The sequence below is a fragment of the Polypterus senegalus genome, chromosome 3, assembly GCF_016835505.1.
Source record: "Polypterus senegalus isolate Bchr_013 chromosome 3, ASM1683550v1, whole genome shotgun sequence".
NCBI classification, from domain to species: Eukaryota; Metazoa; Chordata; class Cladistia; order Polypteriformes; family Polypteridae; genus Polypterus; species Polypterus senegalus.
In genome coordinates, this window is record NC_053156.1 from 275,815,064 (window position 1) to 275,828,637 (window position 13,574).

The following is a 13,574-nucleotide window of genomic DNA, read 5'->3' on the forward strand; positions in this document are numbered from 1 at the left end:
ATGCAAATTCAGGAAACATTCCTATTAATGCAGCACTTATTCAAGAAAATGGGAGGTCTCTAAACTCTCTTGGGACCTCCCCCAACTGGACAACACGCCAAAGAGCGTTATGAAGTGCGATCACAGCGTCTGTTGAACACTGTTTATCCACTGCCAGGGCGACAGCAAGCTCACAGCTGTTCTGCAGCTCTTCACCGATGTAAACAGAAAATATCTCGATGGATGATGCAAGGAACATTGTAAATGCAGGGAACAGGATTACTTGGCCACTAACCTGGCCACAATCCTGCCTGACTGCTGTGTGTGTATAGGAGAGTGGTAGATCACACTACAATAAACAACCGTGCTGTTCCTGTTTCAAGCTGAATAAAGCTGGTTTTGCTAAAGTACCAAGACTCAGCCTCGTGTTTTGGGGGCACAAGACATGGACTTATAGCGCAACCATGATCTTTTAGGATTTTCTTCGGTGGTGCTTCACTGCAGTGCTGTGAGCTTGCAGTTGCCTTGCCCCGGCAATGGACAATCTTCCACAGACGTGACAGTCTCGCTTCAGGATGCACTTCATCGTGTCATTCCCATTGGGTAGGTGGTGGGGGGAGATCCAAAAAGAGTTCAGAAACTTCACAATATGAAGAAGAAAAGGATGATTCAGCTTCTGATTGATAACTGTGCTGCCCACAACATGCTTCCACATTTAGATAATATTCACGTTGAATTCCTCCCACTCAATTGCACAGCAGTGCTTCAGCCATTGGATTTGGGCATCATTCGCACCCTGAAAGTGTTTTATAGCAAGGAAATGCTGAAAAAAATTCTCGTCAGCACAACTTGTAGACAGAAGGAGATTAAAATTAACATGAAAGAAGCTATTGAAATGATTATACACACACATATATACATATATATATACATATATATATACATATATATATACATATATATATACATATATATATACATATATATATACACATATATATACATATATATACATATATATACATATACATACACACATACATACATATATATACATATACATACATACATACATACATACATACATACTAATCCCTCGCTATATCGCGCTTCGACGTTCGCGGATTTTATATGAAAGCATAACTAAATATATAACGCGGATTTTTCGCTGCTTCGCGGGCAATGTGTCTTTTTACTTCCTGGACATGCTTCCTCAGTTGGTTTGCCCAGTTGATTTCATACAAGGGACGCTATTGGCGGATGACTCAGAAGCTAACCAATCAGAGCACGCAGTTAAGTTCCTGCCTGCTGAATGCAGTGTTAACCAGGAAGTCTCGTCTCGCTCATTCAGCATCAACGTGTTTCGCTGTGTAAAGAGTTGTGCTCTTTTGTGTTTATCTTTGTGCATAGTCAAGCCCTTCATTATGGCTCCAAAACAATCTGCTACTGCTTCAGGGGCCGTGCCCAAGCGCAAACGGAAGATGTTAACGACTGCCGAAAAGGTAAATGTTTTGGATTTGTTGAAGGCTACGATTCTTTTTATTTAAAAAGTAGGAAAGGAATATAAGATCTACGCAGTGTCCTTTTAACCAGGGTGCAAAACGAGTTGTAAGTGGATGTAATAAGGCAGTAGTCTGGATGGAATCTGCTTTAGGGATTTGGATTGAAGACTGCAGGAAGAAGAACAACGGCAGTGCTACACAATCGCCTGAAGTGGCTCGTTTGGAAGAACTGTAACGCTCTCCTTTGTTGTGCAGTCAAATTAAACTCATTGTTATCGGACAAGTCATCGTGTCATTGTTGGTGAGTAACCATAATTAATTTTCTACTTACAGTACTTAGTACATGTGTGTACAGTGACACTAAACATACATACATTTACTGTATACTATTTTTCTTCCATTGTACGTATTTATTGCTGGTGGCCTGTCTATCGTAATGGCTGTAACATATGTGATATTGGAGACACTCAATATCTTTACAATAATATTTAGGTTTTACTGTATATAAACAGTGTGTTAAAATACATAATTTCAATGAATCTTACCTAATATCTAAGAGAATACAAAGCGATTATGCTGTATAACTCTGCGGGGAATATTTTTTAAAGAGTGTGGGAGAGTTTATAAGGGCTTAAAATATATAAAAATAACCATACAAACATATGGTTTCTACTTCGCGGTCTGGAACGCAACCCCCGCGATCGAGGAGGGGTTACTGTGTGTGTATATATATAAAAATATAAAATTAAAGGAACACTTTTTAATGAGAGTATAGCATCAAGTCAATGAAATTTCTGGGATACTGATCTGGTCAGTTAAGTAGCAGAGGAGGTTGTTAATCAGTTTCAGCTGCTTTGGTGTTATTGAAATTAACAACAGGTGCAGTAGTGGGGCAACAATGAGATGACTCCCAAAACAGGAATAGTTTAACAGGTGGAGGCCACTGACATTTTTCCCTCCTCATATTTTCTGACTGTTTTTCACTAGTTTCACAATTGGCTACGGTCAGTGTCACTACTGGTACCATGAGGTGATACCTGGACCCTACAGAAGTTGCACAGGTAGTCCAACTTCTCCAGAATGGCACATCAATATATACCATTGCCAGAAGGTTTGCTGTGTCTTCTAGGACAGTCTCAAGGGCATGGAGGAGATTCCAGGAGACAAGCAGTTACTGTAGGAGAGCTAGACAGGGCCGTAGAAGGTTCTTAACCCATTAGCAGGACCGGTATCTGCTCCTTTGGGAAAAGCAGAACAGGATGAGCACTGCCAGAGCCCTACAAAATGACCTCCAACAGGCCACTGGTGTGAATGTCTCTGACCAAACAACCAGAAAGACTTCATGAGGGTGACCCAAGGGCCTCATGTCCTCTAATGGGCCCTGAGCTCACTGCCCAGCTGCATGCAGCTCAATTGGCATTCGCCATAGAATACCAGAATTGGCAGATGCACCACTGGTGCCCTGTGCTTTTTACAGATGAGAGCAGGTTCACCCTGAGCACGTGACAGAAGTGAAAGGGTCTGGAGAAGCCATGGAGAACATTATGCTGCCTGTAACATCATTCAGCATGAGCAGTTTGGTGGTGGGTTAATGATTGTCTGGGGAGGCATATCCATGGAGGGTCACACAGACCGCTACAGGCTTGACAAAGGCACCTTGGCTGCCATTAGGTATCAGGATGAAATCTTTGGACCCATTGTCAGACCCTATGCTGGTACAGTGGCTCCTGGTGCACGACAATTCCTGGCCTCATGTGGTGAGAGTATGCAGGCAGTTCCTGGAGGATGAAGGAATTGATACCATTGACTGGCCACCACACTTTCCTGACCTAAATCCAATAGAACACCTCTGGGACATTATGTTTTGGTCCATCCAATGCCACCAGGTTGCACCTCAGACTGTCCAGGAGCTCAGTGATGCCCTGGTCCAGATCTGGGAGGAGATCCCCACAACACCATCTGTCATCTCATTAGAAGCATGCACTGATGTTGTCAGGCATGTATACAAGAACACAGGGGCCATACAAAGTGCTGCGTACAATTTTGAGTTGCTGCAATTAAATTTTGGCAAAATGGACTAGCCTGCCACAAATTTTTCACTTGATTTTTGGGCGCTTTGAATTCAGGGCTCTGTAGGTTGATCATTTTCATTTCCATCAAACGATGTGGCATCCTTTCGTTCCTAACACATTACCCAGTCTATATCAGTATAGATATCCAGGAGGATTTCTTTTTCCCATTGAGATCTGATGTGTTTTCAAAGTGTTCCTTTAATTTTTTGAGCAGTTATATATATATATATATATATATATATATATATATATATATATATATATATATATATACATACACACACACATACACACGAGATATTATCTTTTGCAGTATGCATTCACATCACAATGCACAATAACGTTGACCTTGCAATGTTTTACACTTTATATGAATTCTCATTTTTAGATATAACAATTGCCCATTTCTAATTTGCATGAACACTTAATGGTTGCTTTTTTTTTTTTTTGTTTTGTTTTGTTTTCCCCGACACAGATTTAACTCAATTAATCAATCTAAGGTCACCAGGGTCAAAGTCTATCCCAGCCACACTTGATACAAGGTAAGAAACTGTGCTAGCCAGGGCTTCTAATATCATTAGGTATGTCAGACTTGACAACTGCAGCTTATCACTTTATAATGAGATGGGTCTGTAGCATTGGGTATTTAATAAATAAAAAAATAAAGCAGTCATGCTTTTGTGAGGGGGGATTGCAAGTGTGCATTGTAGCGTGACAGGGGAGCTCTAGAGTGTGTTGTGCAGACACATACAGTTCAGTCGATTGTCTCTAGCACTCTAGGGACTGTAATCCGCACCAACACACTTGTATTCCTAATAAATATAAAAAGGAGTCTCAGCACGAAACAAGGAGAAAATCAAGATTGATGAAAGAGTATTGAGATTGAAATTAAAAGAAAAGGAGACAGGATAGTGACAGACCCAGTGTTGCGTATGGAAGCGGATGGGCAGGTGGTTTTGGCCCCAAAAGGAGAGATCAATTCACCTGGAATAGGAGCACCCAACTGCTCAGAGAGGGCTCTCGCCTTAAGGCCATGCGGTGGCCATGGATGGGAGATACAGCTCTAATAATAGTAGGCATGTTACATAACGCAACTGGCTGCACAGAAGCGTGCCACCAACTGCCTCTAACTCGGAATGATTATGTAAAGGAGGGCTACAACTGGGGGAAATTGCATTATGTAACATGGCCTTAACCTGCACATCTATGAATTTCCTCCCACATCTCAAGTAGCTAGATATGGGAAGAATATGTGAACTAAAATAAATAAATAATAAAACCTGATACTTACTGTAGGGGGGAAAAAAGTGATCTTCAACTATGATTTTTTTTTTTTTGTAGTTCAAAATGCACTTTGTTTTTGTAAAATGGTACAATTAAAAGGTGTCTGAAAATATTTTTTCATGCTGTATTTTTGGCAATGAAATGTTAAATGTACAAAACTTGAATACATCCAACTATTTAAAACTGTGCCGGAACTCCAGAGACAAATACAAAACATTTGGAAAGGTCAAGACACCCAATTTTCAATTAAAAAATATGAAAGTGTTCACCACCACCAGAAAAAGTAATGAACTTATAAAAATCAGCTTTTAGTGAAATTGTTTTAAAGATATTTGAAAATACAAAAAAAAAAACAAAGAAATTGTATAAATAAATAACTTTACTCCCTACGTTTGATACTCAGAACCCAAGAGGTATATATAAGTATGCCTTTTACCTGTTTTAGGTGAAATTGTAGTAGTCGTCGTGGTCACAGCTGTGAAAATAAATGCATGCTTGATTACAATTACAGCTTACCAAGGCAATTTAGAACAAATGACAGACCATATTGCTTTGTTTTAAAGGCTGTGTACTAAACAAACACAAACCCTTAACACAACTTGGTCAGTCAACAGTCTGACAGAAAACAGTAGTAAAAAAATAAATAAATAAATAAAAAATGCTGACCTAAAATGATTCAACATGGGGAAAAAAAATTAATAAAGGTATCCTATCTAAAGTTTAAAAGTAATGACACAGTGAACAAATTGTTAATCCAACATAAAACTATAATACAGAAGTTATTTTGGTTACTTTTAAAGCCCTACTGTTTTCATAAAGGCTAGTGACGAATAAGCAAAGCCAGTGTCCCCCTTTATTTTACTTATCAGCAAATGGTAAAACAACACATCCCTAACTTATAAAGCAGGTAGTACTGCAGCCTTTAACCTAGAAGACAGTTAGCCAGACAAAGTGAATTCTTTCCTAGGGGTGCCCCCTTTCAATTTTAACTGGGATAAGCAGCTTTACAGAAAAATGGCCAACCAACATTGTTATGAGAGGCACAAGGGTAGTAGCTGCATTTGAAAATAACCACAACAAACACACACACACACACGCTCCAGCAGACCATATATATATATTACACACAGAATAATCAGGGTTGTGTCCATCTGTCATGCAATTACTCTCGATTCACTGGGGCTAGAACCTTGATTTTAGCTTTAAACAAAAGCTTGTCACGCATTATGTGCTGGTGATACAAGACATGAGGCTGGAAGCAACCCCCACAACGTTATTAATGTTTGCATTTTACTTATTGCAAACTGCATAGAAGGCGATATAGCAGTGAGGCACAAAGAGGAGCAGCGACATCTGCTGACCATGGTGCAAACAGGCCAATTGTGTGATTAGAACATTGTTATTTTATTTAAAAAGTGCAAATCACTTCAGTAATAGAGACTTTTTTAAAAGTATGCTGTAGTTGAAAGTACATTTTTGTATTCACATAGATGATTTGATTTTGAAATGTAAGCCCGTAACTGCAAAATGTAACCTACAAATCAATTAAATCTGTGGCACCAAACATAATAGATGAAACAACAACAAATGCAGAAAATTTCTCACCACTACCACTGACTCAAACCCCCGAAATACAATTCTATATATGCAACTTACCCACACACATTGGAGGTGAAGGAGACCATTGATTGTCTTCTCTACATACAATTGTGCTACTGCCGTTCATTACAAATCCAGCTTTACATGAAAATGTAATGGCGTAGTTCAGTTTATAAGGGGGAGTAAAACCACTTTCCTTTTTTCCATTCGTCACTGTCACATCAGCGCAGTTAATTACTAAAAGCAGACACAACAGGTTGTTAATATTGAATAATAATGGTGGGAAAAAAAAATACCAAAAAAGCACTGTATTGTTTGTACCTTTACACTGTGGAGGAGCATTACTGTAGTTTCCATGCAGAGTGCAGGTAATGGAATTTTCTCCAATCATATCCCCTACTGTGCACTTATATGTTATAACCGAGTTAAAGGTGACTGTTCCAGATGGTGGAATAACAATAGTACCATTAACAATCTCCGGAGGATCTGGACACTTAACAACTATGATATAGGACAGAGAGAAAAAGGAAAAAAAAAATTGAAATCTATATACATATCCATTCCACCATAGCTTTGTCAGTTGTTAAATTTTGATCAAATGTTACACTCATATGAACCTATACCACAATTCATACTTAAATGCAATGCGTTTAGTTCTATTTCTTCTTGATCTTGTTTAAGGTGTTAACTTTTAATTTAAATTAAGTGGCTATAAAATATTCAAGGCCAAACCAGAGATCAGTTTGATAAGGCCAAAAGGATACATTTATAAATATCCAAAATGTTACTCCTAAGTTTTCAAAAAGGCTACTGTCTAAATTCTTACAGTTCCTGCATGTCCTGTTCATGAAAACCATGAGTAAGAGAGGAGACAAAAAAGACACCCTTGTTGTAGTTCATTCCCAAACTGAATGGGATGCCACTCAATGCTAAGGACTGAATTTTTGTTTAAATAATTCTTTTAATGCTTATAACTTTAATATCTACATGAATGTAAAAATTGCAAAATGAAACTCTTGTAAACTGAAATACAGAAGCAGTGAAAACAAACAGTAATACTATTTTTTGTAGAATTTTACTTGTGGATAAAACTATTAAATGTTGTTACGTGAAACAGTGAAGAACAGGTTATAAATATGAAGTCAAAAATAGTAATGTACATATTGTACAGGATAAACAGCAGAAAAAAAAAAGATCATAGCAAATAAGAGTTGACACCAAAGCATTGTCTACCTCATGCTGGCATTTTTTAACATTATATATTAGGATGATGCTATTCTTGGAGACCTGGTTTAAAATACAAAACTAAACTTTAAAGTGTATTCTTTAAAGATCTACTGGTTTTAAATAAGAATTTCAACATTATAGGTAAATGAGCCAATTTCTACTACAGTAATAATCCTTTTCTAAATGAGGAACCTGGGGAGACCAGTAATCAGATTTTGAAGCCAGGGTCTCAAGTCTGACTGCTGTAGAGACCGGTTTAAAAAAAAAAATAATAATAAGTTCAGAATGTGACTTTGATTCTCTCACCTTCTTTCTCTCTTTTGTCTTCCTCAAATAAGCAGGGCATCACATTTATAGAAAGCAGTGCATTCCCTTTAATCTTTAGCTTAGCGGATAAACATTCTCAAATAACAATACATTATTGCCTCAAACTTTAAACACTAATGGAAGACAAATTATTGGTTGCCAATGCTTTTTAGCTGGATGTAAAGGGTCAAGTGCTGGAGTACAGGTGGCCCTTGAGTTATGACATTTATAGCCCGATTTTCTTTGTTGAAACGTGTATTGAAATATTGGCAAAAATGAATAACATTTAATAACTTAATTTGCAGAAATAAACATTTCAAAACTTAAGATGTCAGTGAAGCAATACTACTGTAGTTTAAATCCTAAACAAATTAAATTAAACCAAAATAAACCTAGCGAATGTGCAGTATAATGACCTTATGCTTAAATATCTTAGATTTTTTTGATAATGACACTATACCTTAGAGATAGAAAAGAAATAATAAATGGCTAAAAACCTACCAATAACTGACAATTAACAGAAGTGTGCTCTACCTCTTCTAAGCTAAACTGACAGCTGCTGATTGAGCTGCTTACCTGTGACAAGGTTTATTATTATTGTTGCATGTAGTTCCAGTTACATTCAGGGCTATGTGTGCACAAAAGCACAAAATGAATGTCACCATTTCCAAAGTCCGTAGTCTGCAGTACTATTCCTCACCATCAGCAAGGACTGTTACATATTCATCTACAGTAAAATTTGTTTGCTTCATTTATACGTAAAAAATGGAAGTCACTAGATGAAAATTACTGAAATTCACTTGAATAAATAAAAACGTTGGCTATTTATTGCTTATTTGTATCTTTGAAATTGCTATAAACGCATGATCTGCCTGTAACTGCAACCAAAAATTTAAAACAAAATGAGCTGCATAGTTAAACACCAAGACAGTATTCAAGTATAGCCTGATGAGATATTTGGAACAGATTAGCCAAAAAAATTAAATCAGTAGCTTGATGCGACTAGACTACTTTAATTTTTAAAATGTTCCTTGTATTTAAAAACTTGTTAAAGGCAGTTCTATCTTGCATGATCAGTTTTGCAACTTTTTAAAAATTACAAATGTAAAAATGGAAGAATTAACTGTTCAGATTGATCATGAGGCTAGACACCTAGTACTATCCATTATTATTTAGATATCTGGTATGCAGATATCACATACAGTAATAAGCATTCCTGCAGAGTCTAAGAATGACTTACTTTCACAAATTGCATTGCTTACATCCCACTGGCCATTGGCCAAACACTGTATGGAGTTTTTGCCAACAAGATTATATCTAAAAGAAAAAAAAATACATATCAGCAATTTACTTATTTACTTACTTAATTTGTGAGAGCTGGTCCGAACACCATCAGTCAAACACCACCACTTTACAAAACACACGTTTATTACAAAAGTTCCTCACACAGCACACGGTGCTTCCGCACTAATCACTCCCAACACGGGCCCGCCCATCCATCCATCCATACATAACAAACACACACACACACAGAGTTGTGCTTGAAAGTTTGTGAACCCTTTAGAATTTTCTATATTTCTGCATAAATGTGACCTAAAACATCTTCAGATTTTCACTCAAGTCTTAAGAGAAACCAGTTAAACAAATGAGACAAAATATTATACTTGGTCATTTATTTATTAAGGAAAATGATCAATTATTACATATTTGTGAGGGGGAAAAGTATGTGAACCTTTGCTTTCTGTATCTGGTGTGACCCCCTTTGCAGCAATAACTGCAACTATACATTTCCGGTAACCTTTGATCATTCCTGCACACTGGCTGAAGGAATTTTAGCCCATTCCTCCGTACAGAACAGCTTCAACTCTGGGATGTTGGTAGGTTTCCTCATATTAACTGCTCGCTTCAGGTCGTTCCACAACATTTCAATTGGATTAAGGTCAAGACTTTGACTTGGCCATTCCAAAACATTAACTTTATTCTTCTTTAACCATTCTTTGGTGCAATGACTTGTGTGCTTAGGGTCGTTGTCTTGCTGCATGACATTTTGGAAAAAGGACATTTTGAGAAAAATGTAAACTGAAAAATCAATTAAGTCTATTACGTCTTGATTTATTCAGTGCAACACAGCTACAACTTGCAACTTGAGTAATCATTTAAATGGTTTTATGAAGCACTCGTAAGTGGCCTCACTTGCCCAATGACTGTCTTTTTAAGTTATAGACCCTATTATGCACCGCTGTACTGCGCTTAATTTCTGTATATATTTTTAAAATCAATGAATTTAAAACCCACTGCATTTGTAAGACAGATCTTTAAATGCACAAATGTTCAGATATGGCATGCACTCTGTGAAGGCTGTACTATTAAAATAAAACCTTGATTGTCTCCTAGTAGACATGTACAACAAAATGAAATACATTCAGAGCAAAACTGTGTTTCCTGCCAAAAGTTTGTTTCTCTCTCGCACTGTAAACAAGTAAAAGTATGTGCACATCGTGTAACATTCAGTTGCAATTAGAGATTTAAGTTTTCTAATTATAAAAATTGTCTATTACATATGTTTGTAACCAAGTCATATTCAAAAATAACAGAATGTAATTACATGAATTAAAACTGTACATAAAGTTTGTTATAGTTGGATATTTAAGGTCTGTGGCCAATTAGAATTTAAATTCCTTAAAGTATTACATTTTTCAAAGTATCCAAAGAAGATTTAAAACTGGTGCTTAAGTCTTTAGCTTAAACTGTTCACCTAATTTAAACATAGATCCGTACCCCCTTTAAATCACTTCTTAAATCCGTTCACACCTCTCTGCCAGCGTCTTTTATCTTCACAATCTATACTAATAAAAGGCAAAGCCCTCACTGACTGACTGACTGACTCACTCACTCATCACTAATTCTCCAACTTCCCGTGTAGGTAGAAGGCTGAAATTTGGCAGGCTTATTCCTTAAAGCTTACTTACAAAAGTTAGGCAGGTTTCATTTCAAAATTCTACACGTAACGGTCATAACTGGAACCTACTTACGTACATATATACAGCCATAGCCTGTAGCTCGGTCGACGTGCGAGGCAGAGTTGTGTCCCTCATCGTCACGCCTCCCACGTAATTGAGTGCCTGCCCATATAAGGCTGTCCGTTAGCAGCAATCCAACAGACATGCTGCAACAAAATATTCGCGGGTGAAGGACTGTGCTTATGCAAACGAAGATGAGATGGTCAGGGATAGACTAGTGTTTGGCACAAACTCAGCGAAAGCGCGGGAGAAACTTAAGTGCCGGGTCTTAGCTAACATTAAATAAAGCCGTGGACATCGCAAGATTGCATGCAATAACACAAGCACAGCCGAGAACCTTCAATGCTTCTACTCCAAGAGGCTCACGTGAACCGACTGTGAACACAATATGCAGAGAACAAGCAAGAGCTCCAAAGAGCGCTGAACAAAAAACACATTACACAATTGAGAAGGCAGCAAAAGAATATGAAGCGAGTGACGCATACAAGCATATTCATAAGTGCAGCTACTCCAGAAACAAAGCACGGTGTAAACCTTAAGTTTAAATTAAGTTCATAGACAGGCTGCTGCTGGCATTTGTCATGCCTACGACGAATACAATATTCGCAAGATACAAGTATAATGAGAAGACGCAGGGTATAAACGAGACTTTTGATCACTTTGTAACAGAGTTAAAATTGCTGGTGAAGGACTGTGCTTATGCAAACGAAGATGAGATGGTCAGGGATAGAATAGTGTTTGGCACAAACTCAGCAAAAGTGCGAAAGAAACTTTATGTTCATAGACACGCTGGCGCTAAATATTTGCAGGAAATAAATGTATTTTTTTTTTCTTTTTTAACCTCACATAAAATTTATAAAATTGGTATGCACTGTAAATCGTTAAGTTTAAAATATCGATCATGGTTATTTCTGTTGATTAATTCATTCTTTTTACTTTTAGTCAGATCAGAAGCTGAATAAGCTCCTGTTTTGACTCTCAGTGCCAATATAAATTTACACCCGATTTGACTCCATTCGTTTTCAAATAATATTGTTACAGACTGAAATCAAATGTATGTTTTTATTCTAAAATTGTAAGAATATGAACAGCTCACTTCTCAAAACGGAGAAGAATAAAAACATACATTTGATTTCAGTCCGCAACAGCCGGTGTAATTTATGATACTTGTAAAGGTTAGCTTTGTTTGTTTGTTTTTTTTTTTTTTATTAATTTTTCATTCTCTCAGTCACATTCAGGATCATTCCCTAAACCCCCCACCATCTGACACTGCTGTTTTCACATAAAGACGCACTATAGCTCTGCAGTGTATCACAATACATACTACCGCAACCCACCGAGGGATCTGACACACAAACACTGCTGAATCTGACTTCTTCGTATCTCACCGTCACTTGATTTCTTTTTATTCAGTTTTATTGAGTGTTCCTGCTCACGCTGAAATAGTGTGCACCTTATGGTCTAGGATGTCAAAAACAAAACAGACATAGGTATATATGATATTTGGAATTATTCGTTTTATGACCTGTATAGTACATTTCGGAAAAGTTTGTGGCACGGATGCAACATTATTCATAGTCATTCGCATAACATCTTGCGTTTTGTAATCAGCGACCACGTGTTTTTTGTTCCCCCGATCTTGCCAGTCCCAACATGTTGCTGTATGTTATTTCTTTTGTACTCCAGGACATGCAGAGGAAAACATAGTAAACAGCAGTAACTTCAGCGCTATATGCAATCATCAGACACTCCCTAGCTAACACTGCTGTTTTCACATAAAGATGTGATATAGCTCCGCAGTGTACTTGTGACTGCATTCTTGTACCAACGCTCGCGAACTGAAGTGTCTGTGTGCACTTTTCGTGGCATTATCCATGTATTTTTTGAGCATGCCCGTGTCACTCAAACACAGGAAAATATGTTGATGTACAAGTATAACAAAACAAGTGCACTTTTATTCAAGACTATAACCGAAGAAAAAAATAAAGCAAGTTACAGCAGGCGATTGATACGATAGCTTGTGTGGTACAATGCTAAGAATATTGCATTAGTGCGATGATGTTTTCACATATCTGCGGTGGGCTGGCGCCCTGCCCAGGGTTTGTTTCCTGCCTTGTGCCCTGTGTTGGCTGGGATTGGCTCCAGCAGACCCCCATGACCCTGTAGTTAGGTTATAACGGGTTGAAGGATGGATGGATGGATGTACGTTTTCAAATATATTGTCTTTCTTTCAGGTGTGTAATAGAAACCACAGCATAGAGAGAAGTGTGTACACTGTAACAGGTACACACATTGTAAACGTAGGAAAGACGATCCTTGCATGCATGCGTGTGAACTGTTAACCTTCGAGTCTGATGATTGCATATAGCACTGCCTTATTCAGCGCACGCAAGAACATGCAGATGGCCAGTTGCTATGTGATACAAAATCCTGGTGGTGATCAACACACATTTTAAAAAAAGAAAGAGACAAATATGTGACATTTTGAAGAATTCATTTTATGACGCAAATAGTACCAATCCAAAAACATCTTCGCAGTAATGCAATATTATTTGAAAACGAACAGCGTCAGATCGGGTGTGAAT

At 37.6% G+C, this 13,574-nt stretch overlaps 1 protein-coding gene across 2 annotated transcripts in view; it reads right to left on the reverse strand.

Moving 5' to 3' along the window:
* Window positions 1-13,574, reverse strand: part of LOC120526186 (C4b-binding protein alpha chain-like) — a 47,419-nt gene that overhangs the window by 16,791 nt on the left and 17,054 nt on the right. For both annotated transcript variants that reach the window (XM_039749217.1, XM_039749216.1), the window contains exons 4-7: window positions 9,210-9,286; window positions 6,758-6,937; window positions 6,494-6,673; window positions 5,274-5,312 (exon numbers count right to left, since the gene is read on the reverse strand). In XM_039749217.1, coding sequence (XP_039605151.1) covers window positions 5,274-5,312; window positions 6,494-6,673; window positions 6,758-6,937; window positions 9,210-9,286 — 476 coding nt within the window. The remainder of the gene's footprint in view (window positions 1-5,273; window positions 5,313-6,493; window positions 6,674-6,757; window positions 6,938-9,209; window positions 9,287-13,574) is intronic.